Below are 25,629 nucleotides of genomic sequence, written 5' to 3' on the forward strand. Positions count from 1 at the left end.
TGACGGTAAGCAGGGCTGATGGGAAATTGGACATTGATTTTCTATTGGTGGTCCACCATATTCATCTTCACCATTGCATGTGTGTGTTGCTCTGTGCCGTGTAGGTTTGCCCTGGGCGTTTCCTGGTTGGGTGGGCCACGGTAAGAACTGGCCCTATGACTTTCCAGACATCACTGCAACATACGTGGTGAACTGGATCCTTGGTGCCAAGCAGTGCCATGACCTGGACATTCACTATGTTGGGGTGTGTACTCATTTACTTTGAATCTCATTCCTGTTCATGCCTGAGGTGCATGGGGTTCATGCAAATAAAATGCAGTCAGAACTGCATGGTGCAACAGCTTTTTATATCATTGTAGATTTCATTAAGACGTACTTTCTAAACCTGGAGATTTGTTTATCTTTAACAATAGAAGTCTACTTTGCTATTTACAATGCTGTTGTCTGCTTAAAGCTGAGGGAGGCAGTTTATCTAGTTTAATGGAAAAGGCAAACAAAACGGCAACATTTAACATTTTGTGATTGAGGCTCGCTAGATAAATAGCATAACAATGTTGCTAACAGTCTAGCCTTCTGCTATCAGCAAAGCCGAAGTGACCATAATTTAGCCATAACCTTAGATCATGACACTAGCTTCAGTCTACGGTCCACGTGTCTCTTGCACATTATTGTTCCAACAGCATCTGCTGTGTTTCGAACTCTTTCTACATGTGGGTCAACATCATGGACTGTATATAGTCTATGCTTGAGATGTAAACGTTTATGTGAGCTTTTGGTTTCTTCAAAGATGTAAATATAGTGTAGTTTAGATAAATAAAGTGTAATTGAATTCCTAGTTTGGCTGGTTGTGGTTTATCAAATCACAAATGGTGTGGCGCCTCTATTTCAGAGAAGAAACCCCTTGAAACAGTGAACGTGTGTAAAAAGCATTTTGCCCCCCAAATATTCTTTATTGCTCAGTTCACTCACAACTTGAAATAACAGAATGGCAGAGGATGAACCACATGACATTTACTAACTAACCTACATTATGGGGAAGTCTCCTGAAAACTCATGTAGGCCTCATTTCATCAGGGCTCAATAAACACATGCATTCAGTTTAATATGTTCCCTTAAACTTAGTGAAAATAGGTATAATCATGTTTACCAATAGGTGCTAATAGGGACTCTGGCTTTGAAATGACTGTGATTGGCCAAAGTATTCCAAAGCCCGGTGCAGTTGCAGGAGTCTAGTTTTTTCTCAGACCACTAGAATTACAATATGCTGAAAGGTTATTATGGATTCTTTGCCCAAGGACGCCAAAAATATATTGCAACTTGAATCTTAGTTAGGCCAGTATTCCTACAGTATCTGTAATAACACTGTACTCGTTAAGTTAACAGTTGAGATATGGAAACACAGTGAAAACAAACGGCCCCTGCTTAGACAAATGGGAGCGGTACAACCGGTACTGTCGGTTGGAAACATCCATCACAGTTTACTGTAAACTTCCTGCTTCAACTTTAATATACTTACTGAAGTTGTGCTCTCACAGGCTCCCTGTACAATGAGGGATACATTATAGACATCTCAGCTGTGCTCATTTTCAGACTTACTACTAAAATAAAGTGTTTATTAATGAGTTGTCTTGTTTATAACCTGCTTGTGCCTCTTCTCCTGCTGGACTTTGTTGCAGTGATTTCATCGATTTAACTTTAGTGAGTACAATGTTATTCTAACCAACAGGAATAACAGCCAAAACTATGACCAAACCACACAAGTTGTTATAAACTGGGATAAGTTTAATTTACAAATAATAGGAATGCACCCAAATCCGAATCTGTTATTTGGGAAAGCACAAGTAATGCTATAGAAACGGATATTTCTTCGACCCAAAGTTGCTTATTATTGGGGAGGAAAAAAAGTCAGTGATTCCTTCAAATTGATTTTTATCGTTGTGGACAAGAATAAAATGTCCATCATATTTGTAACGAAGGACTTTGATTTCAACCCATAAAACTTAGTTTAAATAAAAATAAAAATCCAGAAAGAGAGATGAAAAGTGCAGTATGAGAATACTGTATTAATGATATGCCAACTTTAATTGATTTGATGCTTTTAAGGCACAACAATTGCATTGCAAATGAGTATTTGGTTAGTAAATACAACATTTGTCGATTTACCGTAACGCCCGGTATAAACCGCGCCCACTTCCGGTCTTCTATCTGAATACAGATTCAGAGACGAATCATTTTGTTGGTTGAACAGACATTAGATAATGACGTCTCTGTACACCTCTACAGCTAACTGTTACATAATGCACCTCTAATCGTATGTCCTGTCGTATGTAACCCTTTTGCATGAAAAAGTTGAATACAAATGTTTTAATCTAAAATTCACTTTCATCCATTTAGATTTGGAATGAGCGAAACTATGACAGCAAGTACATCAAGGTAACCCTAACCTCTTAACTTTCAAAGTTCACTGACAAATATGCATTATGGCTAAGTTTAGCCAAAAACTGTAAACTAAAGTTGAAAAACAGCCACCAACTTTGAGCCGTGTCCTACATGAGAGATGCAGTTTGACTCCCGGTGTTTGAGTTTTAGCTGGGTTCCTCTGAGAGCATGTCTTTGTTGCCAAGGTGCTCCGGAACACGCTGGATAAAGTTGGTTTAACTGGTGTTGGCATCATCGCAGCAGATGGCGATTGGAGCATCGCTAATGCTATGCTCGTTGACCCGTATCTTAATGAGTCTGTTGAGGCGATTGGGTAAGTACACTTGATGTCACACTCTGAGGTGGCACAAACTCTGCTGCAGAATCACTCATTTGACCCAATGACAGTGCAATTACATTGTAAAGGTGGTTTCAACCATGTGCTGTGAGCTCACTGAAGTACTGATTGACTAAACATGTGATCCTCATCTGGCCATTTCTTCTTCTCTATAAATCTAACTGCTCTGCTAGATCAACGCTGAATGTTTGTGGCTGTTTTTCCGTTAGACTTTTCACATTTCAATCATAGACTAACTTGATTAGCTGCATGCCATTTTTAACTCTAAACATTTTGATGTATTCAACTATACAGTATATTGCTGCCAGCATGTCATATTTTTATGTTCACAGTTAATAGTCACCCAGAATTCCAATTCCCCCCCCCCCCCCCAGTCAACAAAGAGTTTAAGTTGTGCTCAGGTCATTGTTTTGGTTTTCCAGCCCACAAACTTATGTTCTCATCAATTTAATTTCCCGCCGCAGCCATTTTGTGCAAAAGATAAACCCGTTGCCCATGGCCAGATGTTGTGTTTTTAGCTTGAATACCCCCCAAAAAAATCAATTAATGTAGCTTTTAAATATTTCTTCTTGATTTCCAAAGTTCCAGTTACACATGGTTGCAGCAAATCCTGTATGTGTCTTCCTCTGCTCTCTGTCTTCCTGTGGGATTATCACTGGCTGTACCAGCTGCTGCGGTACACTCTGGATAAGAGTGGTCTGGAGAATGTCAGGATCATAGCCAGTGACAACCTGTGGGAGCCCATTGCCCTGGCTCTGCTGCTCGATCCCGAGCTCAGCAGAGCTGTAGATGTGATAGGGTAGGATCATCCTCTGTGCATGACACTTGCATGCACAGCTTCTGTTGCCTGTTGGCGTAACATCAGCTTGTTGTGAGAATACACTGAGCTATTAACAGGTGACGCACGCAAGTAGTGAATCTGTTCATCTTTAAAGGGGTTGAGAATATAGTCTTTACCTACATGGGATGATATGTACAGTACTAACAATAGTGTGTGTGTGTGTGTGTGTGTGTGTGTGTGTGTGTGTGTGTGTTGTGTGTGTGTGTGTGTGAGAATCTTCTTGTATTCCTTTAGTTTTGAAGCTACTAGAGAAGAATGAAAGATATGTTTGATACGAGGCTGGGCGCTGTGGAGAATTTCAAATATCACTATCTTTCTAATATTCTATAAATAAATTATTTATATTGCGACGGTATTGTAGGGTTGGCTATTTGTGCTCTCAGTAATGTGTATTATAATGATTATTGGCAAATAATAGAATAACGCAGCCTTTAAAACCAGGAAAAGACGACTTATGACATATTACGATATGTTTTGATCAGATGTTATCAGTTTGCAGATTCCACTTTCCCAGAAGATTATCTGAAGGCACAGTGCAGTGTCTGCACTTTTTAGTTATTGTGAAAGTTCCTTGGCAATGATTTCTTTGGGGAAAATAATCACCCTAAAAAGGTATAAAATGAAGCCTGTTGCTCTCTGATACACAGCTTGACAGACAGCCTGAATGTGTGAACTCTTTTTTTCTCAATTTCATCATTCTGTGTCTGTGTGTGTGTGTGTGTGTGTGTGTGTGTGTGTGTGTGTGTGTGTGTGTGTGTGTGTGTGTGTGTGTGAGCTCAGATCTGCAGTTAGCCAAATTTGACACTCGCATGTTTATAGACCTCTGTCTTTTGTGTTGTATTTGTGACATTCAGCGCCCACTACCCAGGCACCACCACAGTGAAGGAGGCCCTGAAGACACAGAAGAAGCTGTGGTCGTCAGAGGACTACAGCACGTTCAACAACGAGGTGGGAGGAGGCTGCTGGGCTCGCATCCTCAACCAGAACTACGTCAACGGACTCATGACTGCGTAAATAAATTCACCATACTTTGTGTTAAAGTAATGAGCCTTATTGACCAAATGTGTTTATTTTATTAAGATTAGGAATTTTATTAAATGTGTTATTGTATTAACCTGAAATGTATGTTTTTAGGGAATTGTTATAAGTTGTTCATTCATTAATTTTTAACCTATGGGAGAGAAAAAAAAGTTAAAGTTTAGTACTCAAAATTAAATTCAAAATAGAATATAAAAATAATTAAGAATCAGACGCCATGGTGAGGTTAGGAGTGACCTTGGTTGAGCCCCTGTGTGCATCTATCTGTTGATGACTGATTCTTCTCCCAGCACCATCTCCTGGAACCTGGTGGCCAGCTACTATGAGGAGCTGCCATTCGGCAGAGACGGACTGATGACGGCTGAGGAGCCCTGGAGCGGCAACTATGTGGTGGAGTCCCCTATCTGGATCACAGGTGAAACGCAGTTATTTAAAGAAGTTACAATAAGACATATCTTTGTTACCTCCACCAAGGAGGTTATGTTTTCAACTTGGTTTGTCAAGTTATTATTATTTTTAACTCTTTGTTATGTCAATAATAAATACATGTTTCCACTTTGCACTGTGTTCTTCTCCTTCTAGCACACACCACGCAGTTCGCCCAGCCAGGATGGACCTACCTGGAAACTGTGGGACATCTGGCACAAGGTGGAAGTTATGTAGCGCTGACTGATGAGAGAGGAAACCTCACCGTTGTCATAGAAACCATGGCAAGTTAGGCGATCCTATTTATTTTTATTTTGTTTACTTTTCGCCTAATGTTTTCATCTTTTGGTTTTGTAATTTGAAATATTATTATTTTATTAAGTTCTTAAGGGTGTAGCTACAATATAAAAACAACAAAACTTAATCTTTAGGTTTCGGTCAAATGAAGCTTCACGGTTTTAAGCTGTTGTCAATGATATCTGAAGATAGAAAGGAAAGGGGAGAGAGAGGGGAGACATGAACCCAGGCCGCTATAGTAAGGTCTCAGCCTTAGTGCATGGGTCGCCTGCTCTACCAGGTGAGCTACCAAGTGAGAGCTACCAAGTGAGAGCTACCAGGTGAGCTACCCGGTGAGAGCTACCCGGTGAGAGCTACCCGGTGAGAGCTACCAAGTGAGAGCTACCAGGTGAGAGCTACCAAGTGAGAGCTACCCGGTGAGAGCTACCAGGTGAGAGCTACCAGGTGAGAGCTACCCGGTGAGAGCTACCCGGTGAGAGCTACCAAGTGAGAGCTACCAAGTGAGAGCTACCCGGTGAGAGCTACCAAGTGAGAGCTACCCGGTGAGAGCTACCAAGTGAGAGCTACCAGGTGAGAGCTACCCGGTGAGAGCTACCAGGTGAGAGCTACCAAGTGAGAGCTACCAAGTGAGAGCTACCCGGTGAGAGCTACCAAGTGAGAGCTACCAAGTGAGAGCTACCAGGTGAGCTACCCGGTGAGAGCTACCAAGTGAGAGCTACCAGGTGAGAGCTACCAAGTGAGAGCTACCCGGTGAGAGCTACCAGGTGAGAGCTACCCGGTGAGAGCTACCCGGTGAGAGCTACCAAGTGAGAGCTACCAAGTGAGAGCTACCAAGTGAGAGCTACCCGTGAGAGCTACCCGGTGAGAGCTACCAAGTGAGAGCTACCCGGTGAGAGCTACCCGGTGAGAGCTACCAAGTGAGAGCTACCAAGTGAGAGCTACCAAGTGAGAGCTACCAAGTGAGAGCTACCAAGTGAGAGCTACCAAGTGAGAGCTACCCGGTGAGAGCTACCCGGTGAGAGCTACCAAGTGAGAGCTACCAAGTGAGAGCTACCAAGTGAGAGCTACCCGGTGAGAGCTACCCGGTGAGAGCTACCAAGTGAGAGCTACCAGGGCACACATATTATTTCTGTTACAAATGCTAACAGGAGGCAAATGTTATTAATAAGGTTGCACAAAAACACTGAAACTCCTCTTGAGATAAATAAAAGTTTTTCCCCCATTTCCTTCACAGACTCATGATCATTCAGTGTGCGTTAGACCTCCACTCCCTCCCTTCAATGTGACATCCCAGAATGCAACTTTCCAGCTGAAGGGATCCTTTGTAAGTTCCTCTGAGGTCTTCATTACACTGTTAAAAATGAGTGAGTGATTCTGTTGTCTTATTCTAAGTTGTATTTATTTTCCGTAGGCCTCCATTAAGGAACTCCAAGTATGGCGGTCACAGTTTCATTTCAAAACAAAGAAGCCCTCCTTCTTTGAGAAACTAGCTCCACTGAAGGTAACAGCAGTTTAAAAAGATTCTTCCTACAAAAAAAATATTGACACCAAGCAACAACTTTAATACAGTTCTTTTATTTTATTTTATTGTTTCTCATGATTTCAGCTTTTTGATGGATCATTCACCTTAAACTTGGCTGAAGATGAAGTTTACACATTAACCACAATTACAACAGGACAGAAAGGCAGTTGCACTGGCTCACCTCCCTCTGCTCGCTTCCCTAAAGCCTACAAGGACAACTTTAATGTTCGTAAGTACGGCCCTAGACATACAGTATAACTGGTTAACTGTTTACCATGAGAAACTGAAAAGAATCTCAATACAATAGAGAATGAAGTTGAATCCTTTTTTTTTGGCTTGATGTTTCATTTTTAGAAAATGATTTATTTGTGAAGAGAATATAATATCCTGATATATTCGAATAATGGAAGAAAAAAGGCCTTAAAAGTCTCCGTCCATCTTCTCCTGTAGGAAACCCTCCCTTCTCAGAGGCTCCAAACTTTGCTGACCAGACGGGGGTGTTTGAGTACTACATCAACATGACTGACCCTGGACCTCATGTCTTCACCTTACGACAGGTTCTGACTGAGAAACCCGTCACATGGGTGTCTGATGCTGACCAGACCATCAGTGTTATAGGAGACTATCAGTGGTGAGGTCATAGAGTTCATGTTAGCCACTGGTGTACCAGTGTTGATGGCAAACACACATCCTAACTTGTGTGCCAGATTTCTTTCCAACTTAAGACCACACTGTTGTGTTCCAGGCAGAACCTGACGGTGACATGTGACGTCTTCATGGAGAGCGTTAAGACTGGTGGTGTGTTCATAGCAGCCCGGGTGGATAAAGGAGGCCAGTCAATCCGCAGCGCTAAAGGAGTCTTCTTCTGGGTGTTTGCAGATGGCACATACAAAGTGACCAGTGATCTCAGTCAGTAGTATCATCTTCTGCTTCCCTACATGTTTGTTTCTTCTCTAAAGTTGGGCATTTTAACATGCGGGTCTGTGGAGATTGACTCTCTTTTGGAGCCAGACTCAGGTGGACACTCGAGAAACACCGAAGGTTAACTTTGGATGGATCTTGGACCTTATAGCATTGTTGTCTGGTACCTGTCCTTGCTTTTAAAGTCTTATCCGTTACTGTTGGAGTGATAGCACTTTTCAAGTTGTGTGTTTTTCATTGTTGGTTTTGTTCTTTTTTCCTTGAATTTGTCAATTAATAATAAATAAAATAAGTAATCAAACAGTTTTAAACCCACATATTTAGAAAAAAAAGAAAATGTAAGTACATGATCAAATGTATTTTCTCTTCCTCTTCAACAGCTGGACAGACTGTACTTGCAGAAGGACAGTCTGGTACCCGAGCACATGGTTGGCACACCTTATCACTCACTGTGGAAGTAAGTGTAGACTTAAGGTTCCTAATGTTTGGGAAGGTTTGTACTGACCCTCTGTTGTTTGTCCAATGAAAACCTTGGGCTTTTGGCAATTTGACATAATGATTATTGCCCAAAGACCTGCAAGAATAGCAGCTTCACTGACCAAATACTTAGAAGTCTGATGAGTGTTCCATCAGGACTTTGAGATAAATTGTAGACCTACTTGAAAGTGTTGTTGAAGTAATAAAAAGTAATATAGAGAGATGATAGCTTCCATTGATTGAGCAAGTCACACTGTAAGTTCCAGTAATACAAAATATACCTTGTTTTTGAGCAAACAATCTTCCTTAGTCTCCAGAGATTGAATCAGGTTTCGCTGCTTGCTTAGCTCTGTAGGAATTGAATGGACCTGCAGTGACGGTTGTTAATGTTGTATGTAAGCAAGCTGAACCTCTTAGCCACATCTGCATGCATCCATGTGACTGACCATCAGGATGAGCAAGCTGAAAGTCTGAAGATAAAGTCTTATTGTATCTAAGTGTATGTAATTAAGCCATTCCCTGTAACTTGTCACTGTGATCCATCTCCCCTGTAGGGTCAGTATGCGTCAGGGCTGCTGAATGGATACCCACTGTGGAAGAACGCTGTGGTGCTGACACCAAAGAACGGCTGGGCTGCAATAGGAACACACTCATTTGAACTGGCTCAGTTTGATAACTTTGCTGTTGTGGCAGAATATTGATTCAACTGTAAAATAATGATGTGCACAATGCTGTGAATATAGTGATCTAATATAAATTGTTTTGTTTTTTTAATGGATTGAAAATAATTTTGAAATTTATGTTTATGTTTTTCTTTGTAATAATCTGAATTGTAAAGGGAAATTAAAAAGTGGCTCTTAATATTGTTTAATTTTTCTTTGAAAAATGACTGCATATGAAGCAGGAAAATGTGTCTTTAACAGTCATTTCCCCAGATACTGTATGTGAAGAAATGATGAACACTGGGTGGAGTGAAGGATGGAACTCCTGCTATCAGGCTCCCAGATCAGGATCATGGAGCTGGCCACGAGAGAAGTAAAGAGTCTAAGCATGAGTCTACAATGAAGATAATGGAGCGGGTACCTGTAGGGTTCATGTTGGGATGTAAAGGCTAAAGGGCCCTAAATGTTGATTAGTTGCATTTATGAAACTGGCCGATGTATGTTAAATATTATGTGTAGTGTTGATAGATTTAGGCTACTTGGAGGCATGTGTCATGAAATGGTGTATCTTAATGTATCGACTTCTACCGACATAAACCGCTTATTTTAATGGCTATTTTGCTCCAAATCTGCGGTGCGGTCTGTGATCTCTGCAAACACTACTTCCGTACTGTGTCGCGCGAAGACAATCGGCATCGTTTGGCGCGAGAAGGCCAACTCCATGGCAACGGAACACAAACAACACTTGCTAACAGCTGTAATCAGGCTAATATGGCAGAACCGAGGAAGGAGAAAGTTAAACTGTCACCTAAAACAGTTTTTATCAACAACATAGACTCCTACGCTTCTAAATGTATTGCCAAGGTAAATATATGTCGATGTGAAACGGCTTAATTGAGATAATGAAGATGGAAGCTAATGTAAAACCATAGCATAAAGAAATTGAGGTAACGTTAGCACACTAATAACGCGTTTGTGGACAACTTTGGTTCGAGTTAACATGTGTATCTCCGGTACAGTTTTTGTCTGAATGTCTGGTCGTAGCAGCTTCTGATCCTGATGGAGAGATGGAGACTGAGGAAGATGAGGAAAGGCTGGTAGAAAACTGTAGTCAAACACGAGCATTTCAGGTTGTTGGAACTGTTTCTGACGAATGTGACGTGTACAGACCATATGTCCTGGAGGAGTATATAGTAAGTACAATAAAAAGCATTCCAACATTATTAATCTATTTAAGGTATCAATCTCTGACATGTCTTTTTGTTATGGGTGTATATGCAAGCAAATGAACAGGGATGAGCTACTGTTAAAGCTGTTGGATTGTGATGTTGTCATCTACAACATTACCCAGCATGCTGAGCAGGTGGAGGAAGCCTTCTGGGCTGTTTCAGGTAAGCAGTCTCTTGTTTCCAGGCTGCTCATTCAGTCAGCTTTCTTAAGGCTGCTCTCACTTGTTATTGAATGGCTGCAGCTGCATCTGCAGTATGTAGGCTAACATTGCTTTTACTTAAAGTTTGTAGTTTTTTTATATTTTGTATATGTTTGAAAATAGTATGTTACTTTTCAACTATGTGTGAATTACTTCAAAAGAAAGGAAATCATCCCAATAAAATGTTTTTATTTTTATTGAAACAGCCTTTGTTAAGGAGAGAGTGTCTGGAGCCTACACCTGAAAGAATTAGATATAATAATACCATAATTAATGAATAATGTAATGACTCTTGTATTGTATTTGTAGCTCTCCACAATGAAATGGGACATTTCTCTGGACCAAAGATGTTCATACTCGTATCCACAGTGATGACTTGGGCGTGCAGCAAGCCAGACGGTCCTGTAAGTGGACACATGCAGCTGGCTAGCCTAACATGGTATCTTTCTGTGTAACATGAATCCCTTTTCATTCCTCATTACATGGCTTTAGGGCTGGAACATATTTGTGCATTCATGCATTTTATTGAATTATATTCATGTTGATTACAATTGTGCGATTATCTCCAGTCCAGTCCATCACAGACAATGTTCTTTCAATTATCTTTTTTTTTCTGACCAACAGACAAAAAAAAAATCCAAACATTCATCTTACAATGATACAGTGTGAAACAGAGAAAATTGATCAATTTTCTGTAAATAATTTTAGTCCTGATTCTTTGTTTCATGTGAATTGTTTACCTGTAATCTGTCATTTCCTTAAACAATGTCATTTGTTACAGTAACCCTAATGAATTACTGTCCCCGCTCTGTTAACTCACCAACTGTGGTCACATCAGATGCATGTTTGAGTGGGAACTGTGTGACAAGCATTCCTGTGGTTGCATGTGTTGTGAACAGGATGTCCCTTTCACTGATGAGATGTTCTGGAGAAGAACAGCACATCCCAGCTTCAAACAACACATTGACCTGGAGAAGAGGGTGGTTAAAATTGGCACAACTGTGAGTTTCAAGTTCCTTCACATTTTGTATAGGAGACACATGTGATGACACGTATGGCTCTGTCACATTGCTGTTGCTTTTAGAACAGTACACTGTTCTCAACATACGTGGTGGCATCAGGACTTCAGTACGGGATGGGAGAGCACGTCTTCCACTTCTTTTTCAAGGTGAGATTTGTTTTTTTAGCTCCCAACATCTTTTTGTCTTCTCATTATACAGATGTGTCTCTCTATTTATCACCGAATCTTAAACGTCGCAATTGGAGATCCACTTGGTTCCTAGTAGCTCAAAACCCAATCTGGGACAGAGTCTGGCCTGGGCAAAATGATACTTCATCTTATTGGGTCCATACAGAAGCAACTGATAACTGATTTAGTTTCAGTGCTCTGATGAAAATGTAGTTTTGGTCACATTGTTATCATTTCATTTTAGTCGAGGAATACTGAAATGCATTTCGTCATAATTATTATTTCAAAGGTTAGCTTTTATTTAGTTTTAGTCTTGTTTTCATCATGAAAAGGTCCATCAACAAATAGTTTTTATTGACAATAACAACGTGTTTCCCATAGATGTGGCCTAACTTTCCAAAATTAGCGACTCAATCTGAGAGAAACCTGAACCGATAGAGACGACTCTAACATTGGAAGAAACATGAAAGAAAGAGCAGCAATGTCAAAGACACATCTTTCTTCTATGATGATGATCAAAGTCGCTCTGATCTTTTGAGGTATTGTCACCAGTTTTATAATAAAGTAATAAAGCAGCGCCTCTTGCTCCCCCAGCAGGAATGCAGTGGAATTGTTACTGGTCCGTGCCCCTGCTGGGGGTTTAGTCCAATCCCGCCGACATTAGTTAACCCTTTGCTGTTGTGTTTGAGACCCAAGAAATGATCGTTGTTATTGGGTGAAAGAAAAGGTATATGTCCCGCAAACTATTGTTTGGGAGTAGCCTGTGGCCCTCGAGGTCGTGCTGATCCCTGCACTAGCCCGAGATTCAGGGAAGCGACTCTAGCATCCTCGTCCTTAGGAATTATAACTGGTTTGCAGAGTGTAAATGTGCTTCACACGTGTAACTTATTGAAATAATCTTTATTATCAGACGTCATGGCTCGGAAAAGAACTTGAAATTCCTGTTTTTGGAGACGGCAACAACATCGTCCCCACGATTCACATCAGTGATCTGGCAAGGTTGGACACACACACACACATGTATTTTATTAATAGCTTCCCCGAACAATAATGAGGTTATAGATTAGCGTCAGCTAACTGAACTGTAATGTGATGTAGATTGCACAGAGCTTCCTCTTGTGAAAGACGTAAATAAATCTGACCTGGTCAGCTATAAAGTAAACGTGTGATTTCGTTGGGTTACAGTGTGATTCAGAATGTGATTGAACATCAACCCAAGCCGTATTACCTGCTCGCTGTGGACTACTCCAACAGCACCTTAGAGGACATTGTGAAGGTGTGTGTAGCAGATGATTTTAGAAATATTGTCAGAAGTTAAACACATGAAAATAATAAGCACATAATTAATAAAGCTTGTTTTGTAAAAACAGAAATTGGAATCTGTTAAAATTTTAAACATTTTCTTGTTTGTGTAATACAACATACATCAGTAATTGTATTACATTTGTGACAGTGACTCAGTTATATTTATATTTACATGAATCTGATTTGTTTTCCGACGTACAGATATAATGACATGTGAGTTCTTACTCCACCAGGCGCTCGCCTCTGTACTTGGACCGGGGAAGATCCAGAAAAGGCCGTGTGAGGAAGCCTTCCTAACACAAGACTTGAGTGTACGTCGTACATGTTTAAACTACACATTTCCACTGCTAACACTGAATTACTCTCATGCTTCAGTATTGCTATTGAACTAGACATCAAAGCTCACCTCCTCCCAGCTCAACAGATAACAAAGCCTTAGAAAATAGTGCAGCATTTTTAGAATTGCTTTTTATTCCCCTCGTTACTTCCCCTGACAGGTAATGGACATTGATTCCTTGCTGGTCAACCTACACATGGAGGGTGTCCATCTCAAGAACCTCTTCTCTATCAACTGGCTGTGTGAGTCTGGTCTGGTGGACAACATGGAGCTGGTGGTGGAGGAATATCAGCAGAGCAGAGGACTACTGGTAGGCACTGAAGCACAAACATGGCCCTGTACAAAGAAAGTGTTAAACACGAGCGGTTTGAATGAAATGGTGAACTTCATCAGCACTTATGAAGTGTAATATAAGGATCTTGGTTCTGATAATCCACGTTAGTGTGTTCTCTCAGCCCATCCGTGTGTGTGTGTTGGGTCCTCCTGCGGTGGGGAGGAGCACAGTGTCCAAACAGATCTGTGAACACTATAAGCTCCATCACATCACACTGAAGGAGACCATCTCTGAAACCATCTCACAACTGGTGAGCTTCTCCACACAAACACACATGCGCTGGTGTTAACCAAACACAAATAATGTACTTCAAATTACATTTCTAGGAAGATAATGTGAGGAATGCTGCTCCAGATGTGGATAATGAGGACTCTGCTGCAGAGGCCAAGGAGCTGCTGAACAGCCTGAAGGACAGTATGGAGCAGAATAGAGGTACACACTGTGACCACCAGGCTTTACCTGCCCACTACATACACCCCCAGGTGAGGAGAGACTTATGAAGAATGGAGGTACAACAGCAGATTGAGCAGGTCTTGAGCAAGTATTATTCTTTCAATAGTTTGTATCAGGCTGAGATTGTAAAGCGGCTATAATCAGTATTGAAAACAATGTGAATGTGACAGGAGTCACTTCACCTCTGCTGCTTTCAATCTCTCTTTCACAAGTCCCCCAACTGCATGTGCAATACTCACATTTGAAAGGTTTTGCCACAATATAATGTCAACTTGTTTGTCCATTAGGTGTTTTAGATGACCAGCTGTTGGTGAAGGTGGTGAAGGACAGGCTGATGTCTAACCCATGCAGAAACCAGGGTTTTGTCCTCGACGGCTTCCCCAAGACATATGAACAAGCTAAAGAGCTCTTCTATGGTGAGACACTGACAGGATGTCCTGCTGCAGCTCGTCCAATTTAGATGTTCTGGCTATTCTGACCCACAATCCTTTGCATAGCGGATATAATAATAGGGTGAAAGTTTGAGGCGTAATGTTATGATGAAATAGTCCCAATTGTGTGCACTGCATACTTCATGCAACAGTACTTTGTAAGGGAAGAAGTTGTTTTGTAACCAGCCATAGCTGTGACTGCACTACTGCATACACTCAGTACAACATGGACACTTACTGTACGTACATACACATCTGTGTGTTTTCTTTTTTTAGCTGAAGAACATGAGTCAGAAGATGGAACATCCCAGATTTCTTCATACAGCAGGAAGATAATGCCAGGTGTGTATTGACACCTCCGCAGAGAGGTTGAAGCATGTTTGTACACTTCAATCATAAGCACAAGACACAAATATTTCACTCTAATCAAAGTTGTCACGAGTTTCCAATACAAAGTAAATATCCACAGTGATGTTGATAACTGTGTTGTAATGCTTTCCTGTGTGTGCCGCAGAGTTTGTGCTGTGGCTGGATGCGTCAGATGCCTTCCTGAAGGATCGGGTGATGAATCTACCGGAGAGGCTGGTACAGCAGCACAACTACGAGCAGGAGCACTTCCTGCGACGACTGGCCAGATACAGAGAGAACAGCATGGAAGATGAAACTGTTGTTAGCTACTTCGATGAGCTGGACATTCCCCATCTGCACCTGGGTAATCAAGCATCTTGTGGCTTCGTTGGTGGATCTGTATGTTCAGCATTCACCACAGATTGTGGTTTTTATTCATCACGTACATTTTTGATTTCCTTGAATGCTGATCAGGGCCAAATAAAACATGTGTTTAAGTCAATCTGCTATAGATTCAGCCTCTCCAGGATTCCTGCGGATCCTTTAAAAGCCTTAAAAAGCACTGAATTAAGTCATCTAAAAATAAGGCTTTAATTGGTATTAAAATGCCTTAAATCAATGTTTCAAAAGTCTTTAAAAGGCTAACACATGGGATGCATGATTTCATTCTTCTGACGATGCATTTTAAAATCTCAAAACAATTGGTAACATCTGTTTTCTTTAAATATTTAACAAATGCCTCTCACATTAACGCCACGAAGGTCCAGATGGAGGATCCGTTGTGTGTACAGTTGGTCCAGGACAGGATTTAAATGTGAAATGTTACTCGCTGTAAGCTGTAGGAACCCTGCTGTCACTAATATGTTCATCCTCTCATAACCTGACTGTGCTGCTTGTTGTCCTCACCAGAGATCACCAGTAGTGAGGAACCAGACTGCCTGCTGCTGATGCAGAAGATCTTCAGCGCAGTGGGCCTGCCCAGGAACTACAGCCCCAGCAGCCAAGAGGTGGAGGAAGAGGAGAGGAGGAAGGCTGAGGAGAGGATGAGGAGCCAAGCCCAGGAGAGAGCTGAGGAGGAGAGGAGGGAGGCAGAGGAGGCCAGACACAGGGCTGCACACTGGGAGGAGTGGGTAGGTGCTGGGAGGAGGACTTTGGTTGTTGGGATGTTGATATGCTTCACTCAGAGGTCTGTCAGAGATAAGACTGCTCCAGTGATGCTTGGGCATGTCTATACTTTACAGTGTACACATACAATTGAAAAAGAAAGGTGAAGCTGTTGCATTTCACAGGACACATGATGGCTGCATCACAGCCAGGGTGCATCAGCATGGAACAGTCAACAGAAGCATTTTTACTGTTGCATCATGACACTGACAAGATGCAGGACAGGCCGTGTGTCGTATAAAACTAATCTTTACTCAAAATTCCACTTACTGGCTTTCTCTTATGGTCTTCCTCATTGGAGGAGATTGTTAACTGTTACTAAATCCACAATATTGCTGAGCCAAAAAGAGTGAAGTTGGAAGTTCCCAACTCCAACTTCCAATGGGACCACCCAGAGCTTGTGAAAGCACCATTGGCCTTGGCAGACTTCTGCGCTCTCCGAGTGCCGTCTAGTCAAAATTACTATTACCGACCAAGATTAAGACCCAAGTTGTACTAAACTGTGATGCATCATGTGTGTGTCAGACGAAGGGTTTGGAGGAGGTGAGGCAGCAGGAGGAGGAGCTGCTGGAGGTCCAGTCCATCCCTCTGAGAAGCTACCTGCTGGAGCAGGTCACGCCCACTCTGACCCGGGGCCTGATGGAATGCTGCAAGGCCCGACCACAGGAACCCCGTGGACTTTCTGGTATTACCCTCAGCATGCAACATTACTACCTCGCTCTGATCATCTGCCTTCACATTCATTCGATCCTGATCATCTCTTTTGGTTTGTCTCCTTTCAGGCGGAGTTCTTGATGAAGAACAATCCATTTCACTAGTGAAGGTCATTGTTTCTCATCGCACCTACACTTGATGCAATTACAAAATGAAAGAAACTGAAATAAAATTGTTTTTTTCTCCAAACTTCCTGATCTCGTTAGTATATCAGGCACTGAAGTCAATTACATTCAGCATTTCTGTTGGAGGAGAACCTCCTGGAGTCTGTTAGACTTGTCGCAGTATTTCAGCCATCACATGCCAAGTGTCCCTCGCTTCACGCTGGGATTGTGATTAGGTCTGCTTTGAAAGTAGCCCATTCTCCTGCCCCAGTTGTATTTAAACACAGCTTTGTTTGGGCTCTTGTGTGCCGGCCATTACTTAAAAGTACCCTAAAAAAGCGGATGAAAGTATGTATGAAGCCAAAAGCTAATTAGGAAGTTAATTTGCGTAATGAACTTGGTAAACTCCAAAGTAGACACGCTCGGGTCATAATTGCTTTGATTTGGCTTCCGATATCCGGGAAGGATAAATGTTACAAATGGCAGCTAATTTGTGTCTCTCTCAGGTTGCCACTCGCGACTCCAAAGTGTACATAATTGGTTGCGACGGAACACCAAATTATTTCATTGTACATACTTAATCACCACATGGGGAAATTAGTTGAGTTTATTTGGGAAACATTGTGACGCAAGCTGCTGCAAGACAATTTGACTGCACCATCTGTGAGTCCCAGGTACAAACACACACACAATACTGTTGGGTAATATTTTATTAGACAATAGTGATACTGAAAAGTAACAAGTAACTATAGCTGTTTAATAAATGCAGTGAAAATAATGTAGAATAGAAAACCTGAGTACCTCAGAACTGTACTTGAATGGTTAGTTAGTCACATTCCACCACTGAAGTGTTTATTAACTCTCTGATATCACAAAGAGCTCATGAAGGAATAACTGACTAATAAAGAGGTCTGTCACCGTGACATTCAGGTCGCTGTGTTCATTTACATTTGAATAAGAAACTGCTAAATACATGGAAGTAGTAAACACACCTCAGTTGTTCAGATCAGGGGAATACCAGATAATTAGTATCCAGATGAATCATGCAGTTTGCTAAACCAAAGCAGTTCTCTGTGTATATATACTCTGTGTGTATACTCTGTGTGTGTATACTCTGTGTATATATACTCTGTGTGTATACTCTATGTGTATACTCTGTGTATATATACTCTGTGTGTGTATACTCTGTGTATATATACTCTGTGTGTATACTCTATGTGTATACTCTGTGTATATATACTCTGTGTGTGTATACTCTGTGTATATATACTCTGTGTGTATACTCTATGTGTATACTCTGTGTATATATACTCTGTGTGTATACTCTGTGTATATATACTCTGTGTGTGTACTCTGTGTGTATACTCTGTGTGTGTATACTCTATGTGTATACTCTGTGTGTGTACTCTGTGTGTATACTCTGTGTGTGTATACTCTATGTGTATACTCTGTGTATATATATTCTGTGTGTATACTGTGTGTGTATACTCTGTGTGTGTACTCTGTGTGTATACTATGTGTATATACTCTGTGTGTATACTATGTGTGTATACTATGTGTGTATACTCTGTGTGTATACTCTGTGTGTATACTCTGTGTATATATACTCTGTGTGTATACTCTGTGTGTATCCTCTGTGTATATATACTCTGTGTGTATACTCTGTGTGTATATACTCTGTGTGTATACTCTGTGTATATATACTCTGTGTGTATGCTATGTGTGTATACTCTGTGTATATATACTCTGTATATACTTTGTGTGTATACTCTGTGTGTATACTCTGTGTATATATACTCTGTGTGTATATACTTTGTGTGTATACTCTGTATATAATCTGTGTGTATACACTGTGTGTATACACTGTGTGTATACACTGTGTGTATACACTATGTGTATATACTATGTGTATACTAGGTGTATACACTATGTGTATACACTATGTGTATATACTCTGTGTATATACTCTGTGTATACTATGTGTGTATACACTATGTGTATATACTCTGTGTATATACTCTGTGTGTATACACTATGTGTATATACTCTGTATATACTCTGTGTGTATATTCTGTGTATATACTCTGTGTGTCTATACTTTGTGTGTATACTCTGTGTGTGTACTCTGTGTGTATATACTCTGTGTATACACTATGTATATACTCTGTATATACTATGTTTATATACACTATGTATATACTCTGTATATACTATGTTTATATACACTATGTGTATATACTCTGTGTATATAATATGTGTGTATACACTATGTGTATATACTCTGTGTATACTCTGTGTATACACTATGTGTATATACTCTGTGTATACACTATGTATATACTCTGTATATACTATGTTTATATACACTATGTGTATATAATCTGTGTGTATACACTATGTGTATATACTCTGTGTATATAATCTGTGTGTATACACTATGTGTATATACTCTGTGTATATACTCTGCATATATTCTCTGTGTATACACTATGTGTATATACTCTGTGTATATACTCTGTGTATATATACTCTGTGTGTATATACTTTGTGTGTATACTCTGTGTGTGTACTCTGTGTGTATACTCTATGTATATACTCTGTGTGTATACACTATGTATATACTCTGTGTATATACTCTGTGTATACACAATGTGTATATACTCTGTGTGTATACACACACTTGGACTAAACTGCTATTATCTACTGTCTATAAAGTTCTCGCCAGCTGCCCCTAAACCAGCAACAACAGTAAAATGCACATTAACAGTGTCAACAATCTACTAATATTATATATAATAATTCCAAAATGTAGCTTTAGGAGCTGTTGCATGTTCAGAGAAGATATTTAGATGGATGCTTTCAAGTTTCATTAAAGTTACCTGTAAAGTTTCATGCAGATTCAACCCAAAACATGTTTTCAGGTTTAGGAGACGCAGGATGCTGCAAGCTAAACATGACCTTTGACCTTTAGGGTCGACTTCAGCAGAGCTCCTGCCTGGGATGGATGTTTGGATGTCTGCTTTGATTTCATTAATACAGCTGAAACACAGTGTTTTACTACCAGTGATGTGCCCCTAGGTGGCAGTCTTAGATAATTTATTATCTGTCATCATTTAGCATTTATCATTTATTACTGCAGCACTGAAGTAGTTCAGCATATTTAATGAAGTTAGTGTACTTGCATGATTTTTGGTATGTTCTGGTGAACATCTGAGGGTTTCAGCCAAGGATAAGGTCTCATTGACAAAGAAACACATCTTTTAACTGACAGATTTGTGAGTGGGGTTTGGTCTTGGAGAGAAAGTACCAGGGTGAGGGTCAAACATCGTGACACCAACAGTAACTGTGGCACTTCACAACTTGTCATTACTTACAGTCTACTGCTAGATTATTACTATATTTATATATATTTATAATACCTGGTTACTACACACGTTACATTATTTCATACAGTTCACGCTGTCTTTGTGCAGGTTGTACCCACATTGTTGAATACACTTATTGTAAGACACTTTGGAAAAGCTAAATAAATGAAATGTAAAAAAGTATTATCAATAATGCTAATAATCAAAGCGAGGAAAGAAAGAAAATCATGGCAATTAAAAAAACTTACTGGCTGTAAAAAGGGGTAAAATATGAGACGTGTAACATTCCTCTTCTGAATCTTTCTCATTAAGAAAATGATCAAAAACAAAAGGGTTACATTTGTACAGTATTTGAGAAGACTAATGATGAAAGGGACGAGGAGAGAGGAACAACACGTCTGTTGCACAGGTGAGCACATCTCCTCTCAAGTGTGTTATGTGCTTTACTCTACACTGAATGAGTTAGAGGTTGGGTTTAATTACCACCGAAAACCCCATTGTAAAGATTTTGGAGACGAGAGTCGAGATCAAGTGAAAAATATATATTTGTTTATTAATTATTATATTATAATTTAAGTTATCAAAGAAATGTAGTGGACTAATGTCCTGTGACAACCACATGTACCAGATTTTCTTTCTTAGTCAATGCATTTGATTTATTCATCGCAGTCGGGATGTAAAGAGTATTTTAACAAATTCAACAAAACAAGTGTCTCATTACTCACCCTGGCTTTATAATAACACAGTAGCTTTGCTCCTCATATTAATTCAATAATTAGTTAACAAGAACTTTAGTGGAATACAGGAGTGTGTGCTGGTAATGTTTGTAATGAACAGACTTGTTGCCAGTATCACATGGCAGTGAGGGAACATTTTGCTACAGATTTTGCAACATATTGCTATATGTGTGCCCTTTTTATTCATAACTAATACAAGACATCAGCTTCAGTAAGCCGTGTATGTCCACCCTCACTGATGCTGGTCACTGTTCCCAAACACCCCTTAATCCATGGAGGGATCTCTCCCTCACACACACACACACACACACACACACACACACACACACACACACACACACACACACACACACACACACACACACACACACAGTGTTTTGTTGCTTAGGAACAGTTTTCCTTGCATCTCAGCAGGGGGTCTCCTTTTGAATATCATTATGTCCCCCTCGATTGGGGAGGACGACACATTTTTCTTTTCTGCCAATATTTATCTTCGGCTCCACTCGCTCTCCGGAGGCCCACAAAAAACGTTGTCATTGATTAAAAGCAGTGGAAAGCCGATTCCGCCATCAGACGCCTTTAATGTCAATTAATCAACGGCGCCATGGCAGGTGTCAAGGTTAGGAGCAGCAGCGTTTTGCTTTTCTTTAGGTAAAATCCTGAGGAGGGAAAAAGGATGGTTGTTAGGATGAAATGAATGCATGATTGTTTGAGAGCCTTCATCTCAGAATACACTCCTGCTACACTATCTCCACACCCATTCATACAGTAGTACATGATCATGGCCAGATTAACAGAAATGATCTGTTGGTCTCTAATGTCTCTGTGGATTGAGTACAGTGTCACCTCAAAGCAGGGGTTTCCAAACTCTGACTTACAAATGAAACAGAATAATAAAGAAAGGTGCACAATGTGAGCACATATGAGTGTAAAGACTTTTACACAGGGCCCTTCAACAAGATTGGTTAATAATGCAGGACCTGTTTTAATGAAATCTGCATACAAAACACAGCAAATTGGTCAAAGTTCTGGTGATGATGAAAACTTCACAAATTTCATTTGTTTCAGTAAAATCTGCTTCATTTTTTGTCACCAATTACAACACACACACACACACACACACACACACACACACACACACACACACACACACACACACACACACACACACACACACACTCTCTCACATACAGCTTTAATATAAAAAAGCCAAAACCTGGGTCAAAGTGGCCACGAAACCAAAAAGGGGTAACTGGACAGGAGCAGAGCAAGATTCCCAGGCAGATTGTCTAGGGGCAGGGTAGAGGTGGAGCAGGGCAACTCAGAGGAACAGCTTAGGAGCTGGGCCAAAACTTTTATCTGACCAGGAGGGTGACCAGGATACAGTAACAAAGGGTGGAGAAGCTCTGCCGCAGCAGGATCGGGGATCTGCCGCAGCTCGGCAGGGGGAACAGGAATAGGGTACTGGCGCAGCTCAGCAGGGAGAACTGGGAACTGCCGCAGCCCGGCACCAAGATCAGGGGTCTTCCTCAGCTCTTCTGCAGGATCAGGGTTCTGTTGTGGCTCGGCAGCAGGATCATGGGTCTGCCGCAGATTGGTCGGGGGAACAGAAACAGGGTACTGCTGCAGCTCAACAGGGAGTACTGGAACAGGGAGCTGCAGCTCAGCATGAGAAACTGGGGACTGGGAAGGTTGTAAAATAATATTTATGTAACTTACTTGTTGCATCCCTTGTAGCCCTGCAACTGAATCATCTCTTGCAGTAGTTTGTGACACATTTTCAGTTGTCTCATTTCCTCCCCCTGCATCACTTCCTGTCTTGATTTTTGAGTTCCTTCATCATTAAACAAACAGACCTGGGGCCAGATGCATAACATTTATGACAAAAACTGTGAGAACGCAAAAAGACAGAATCTTACATTCTTTTCATAAGATTTATAAAGCCGCACATACGCCTGATTATGTTATATAAATCTCAATCATTGTTGAGCCGGGCGCAAATGCAAAAGCCTAATTTTCAATCCCACAGTTAGACCTAAACGGATGAAGAAACACCCTTAAACATACGTTTGCACATCAACACCACTCATTAAACCGTTCGATGAGAACATGGCAAAGAAAGTGCGATTGTCGCATCGGCAAAGTTCTCCAACAGTGCCGGAACAGCTGTCATTACGCAGGGCTGTGACTACTTGTAGTGACTGTACCACCAATTCATCACATGTTTCTGAAAACCATCATGGCGGTAAAATCTCAATCAACATTGTTATCAAGCGTCAGAGGGATAATCGATGATTCATAGCACTCATGTTGAAACTGACTTTACAAAGTGCTTCACAATTCGGGATCAAACTAAACGATCATTTACAGGGAGATGATGATTCAAATGTAAATTTAAAAAATGAGGAAATTCATCACGTATAAATAAATTAAAATTGAGTTTTTACATGTGACTTTTATTGACATTTAAAAGGCACAAGACGATACAGTTAGGCCCAAACCAGCGCAACACCCTCACACTCTGAAGGAGTCACAGCGGAATGAAGCACCTTTAAGGTGTTGGGTATAAACAGAGCAGCCTGCTTTGGGACAAACTTCTCTGTCTCCGGCTTTTCGGAACCCTGGTTTCGTATCAGCATTTTTCGGAACCGGCCTCTGGACAAATAAAACTCCAAAGCTTTTTTGGTGGAATTTCTTTTCTTTACTTGTAAGCAGGTTTTTGCGAAAGTCCCTCTAAATATACAAGACTTCAATCAAACAATATCTACAAATCATTACAATTAAATGAACACGTCAACAGTTTTCTAAACTTGACAAGGGATCATTTGATAATAAAATGTACCCTTTAAGTTGTTAATGTCTGTAAGACAATAATAAATGTATATCTTAGTTTGAGAAGTTTACAAGTAAATGTTTGCAGGGGTAGTTGTAAAAAACTATCTGTACAGAGTGTGTTCCTTGACACGAAGCAGCATGTGGTCAGTAGAGTCAGCTGGTTGATGCAACGATGCAACACTGATGAAGACTCGGGTTAGCTTCTACTAATGCTAGCTAGCTAACTAGCACTGATGACGATGACGCAGGTCTGGTTCCAGAACAAAATGCATCAGAAATTACTTGAAAAAGTAAGTTAAAAAGGATTGGAAAATAGTTCATAGTAAAATAGTAAAAAAAATTTAAATCACAAACTACTTGTGTTCATTCGCCTCTATTGCTTAATGTCACGTCAATTACAATCTACTACATGGTATCACCTAATACTACTTAGCTAAATGTTTGGCTGATATTCTCAACATAAATAAATCAAGTGAGTGGGGTGATTTTCAAATAGACATCTATACAATCAGACTTCTTTTTTGCAGACATCTGGTCATGAGAGAGAATGCAAGTTTAAGACACTTCTGCATTGGCTTTACTATCCAGACCCGGAGGTTGCCGCTTGTTTACATTCGTAGGTTATAATGTTCAGATTTGAGAACAGTAAGATTAAAGCTGATAACTAATACAGAACTATGGAACAAGCTGTGGGTTTAGAGAACTGATGTAATAAATCCAGTGGTGGGCCGTCAGGGCCAGCAAGGCCTTCTCTGCTGGCCTAAACATCATCAGAATATACATTTAATTTTTATATATTTTTTCCACAAATATGTATTAAATTATTCCCCATAGTCTATTCTCTTCATTTCATAGCTTTCCTCTTGGTTGCGTTGCTTCCAGCCTCAGATCGAGATTTGGAGGGCTGTCCTTTATGTTAGAGCTTTTATCCAATCATATTTCAGCCTTAATGTGCTGCCAGGGTCCAAGAAATCTGCCCTTAGGCCTTCAGAATCAACAGTGCGGGCGCTTAAAGTGAACGGAGACAAAACTGTGGCGTTAACCAATCAGATTTCGAGTTGGGGACACCGGGGCCAGCTAGCAGGCGTACGATAACGTCAGCAAGTCCACGTCTTTTGATTGGATACGCACTATTGAGAGGCAGAGCTATGCAGAGCTAGCAAACTTTAAACTAATTTATGTAGATTTCTACAAGCTGTACTTTTTCAACCCACAATGGCTGAAGGAGGAGAAGAGATCGATTTGGTCGCAGATATAACTACAACGCCATTTTCAAGACGAACTTTTCAAGAAAAGATAGACAGATAGATAGATCGTGAGAAGAGAACGGCCTTGGCCGGGTTAGTCCGCCACTTTCAAATCACTAACTACGAGCGGTACCCCCCCGGCTCACAGCCTCCGAGAGGCACTGCACATTGTACTGCTAGGAATGCCTGCTATTTACAACTAAATGTTTCGTAAATATTAATATAACTCTGTTGTTAGGGTGATGCAACTCATTTCTGTCTAAATGTATAGTTTCTAGAGCCATGGCGTCATAATGATGGTATTAAGAGGTGGAATAATTCAGGTAGGACTGTGTAGGACATCACTGAAGGCCTAGGTGTGAAATGCACGGCCCGCCACTGAATAAATCAAAGGTCCCCGCTGGTGTACAACAACAAATGTGTATGTGCAGTGGGAGGGGGAGAGAAGAAGCAACCCTCGCATCGCACAAGGAAAAACTTCCTAAAAGAAACCCCATAATTAAAGGGGAAAAAATGGAAGAAACCTCAGGGAGAGCAACTGATGAGGGATCCCTCTCCCAGGACGGACAGACGTGCAATAGATGTCGTGTGTACAGGATAAACAACATAGTACAAATACAACATTTGACAGAAATTATGTTGTGTTGGAAAAAAAAGAAATATTGAAGTCACTTCAA

General features: G+C 40.7%; 3 protein-coding genes across 6 annotated transcripts in view; 2 read left to right on the top strand and 1 right to left on the bottom strand.

Moving 5' to 3' along the window:
• Positions 1-9,159, top strand: part of galcb (galactosylceramidase b) — a 10,616-nt gene extending 1,457 nt beyond the window's left edge. For 2 of the 4 annotated variants that reach the window (XM_029460237.1, XM_029460239.1), the window contains exons 5-17: positions 105-244; positions 2,395-2,433; positions 2,625-2,752; positions 4,472-4,627; positions 4,946-5,070; positions 5,238-5,365; positions 6,613-6,702; positions 6,790-6,879; positions 6,985-7,129; positions 7,351-7,531; positions 7,646-7,809; positions 8,202-8,278; positions 8,853-9,159. In XM_029460237.1, the coding sequence (XP_029316097.1) occupies positions 105-244; positions 2,395-2,433; positions 2,625-2,752; positions 4,472-4,627; positions 4,946-5,070; positions 5,238-5,365; positions 6,613-6,702; positions 6,790-6,879; positions 6,985-7,129; positions 7,351-7,531; positions 7,646-7,809; positions 8,202-8,278; positions 8,853-8,999 (1,610 nt within the window). In that variant the 3' untranslated portion in view covers positions 9,000-9,159. Of the gene's footprint in view, positions 1-104; positions 245-2,394; positions 2,434-2,624; positions 2,753-3,444; positions 3,576-4,471; positions 4,628-4,945; positions 5,071-5,237; positions 5,366-6,612; positions 6,703-6,789; positions 6,880-6,984; positions 7,130-7,350; positions 7,532-7,645; positions 7,810-8,201; positions 8,279-8,852 lie in introns of all 4 variants that reach the window. The other 2 variants (XM_029460236.1, XM_029460238.1) reach the window with 1 other exon arrangement.
• Positions 9,160-9,311: 152 nt separating this feature from the next.
• On the top strand, positions 9,312-16,768 carry ak7b (adenylate kinase 7b). The gene is given in 19 exon segments (XM_029460235.1): positions 9,312-9,824; positions 9,980-10,153; positions 10,243-10,351; positions 10,699-10,793; positions 11,289-11,390; positions 11,474-11,557; positions 12,489-12,577; positions 12,764-12,854; positions 13,117-13,194; positions 13,381-13,530; positions 13,676-13,804; positions 13,881-13,986; positions 14,295-14,423; positions 14,715-14,780; positions 14,953-15,150; positions 15,696-15,916; positions 16,476-16,619; positions 16,621-16,635; positions 16,733-16,768. Coding segments are annotated over 19 exon segments (2,271 nt in total). The 5' UTR covers positions 9,312-9,569.
• Positions 16,769-22,091: 5,323 nt separating this feature from the next.
• The window catches only part of LOC115027757 (protein phosphatase 1 regulatory subunit 37), a 42,252-nt gene continuing 38,714 nt past the window's right edge, over positions 22,092-25,629 (bottom strand). The window contains exon 11 of the mRNA XM_029461242.1: positions 22,092-22,526. Coding sequence (XP_029317102.1) covers positions 22,092-22,526 — 435 coding nt within the window. The remainder of the gene's footprint in view (positions 22,527-25,629) is intronic.

This window comes from Cottoperca gobio, chromosome 22 (assembly GCF_900634415.1).
Source record: "Cottoperca gobio chromosome 22, fCotGob3.1, whole genome shotgun sequence".
Taxonomy (NCBI): domain Eukaryota; kingdom Metazoa; phylum Chordata; class Actinopteri; order Perciformes; family Bovichtidae; genus Cottoperca; species Cottoperca gobio.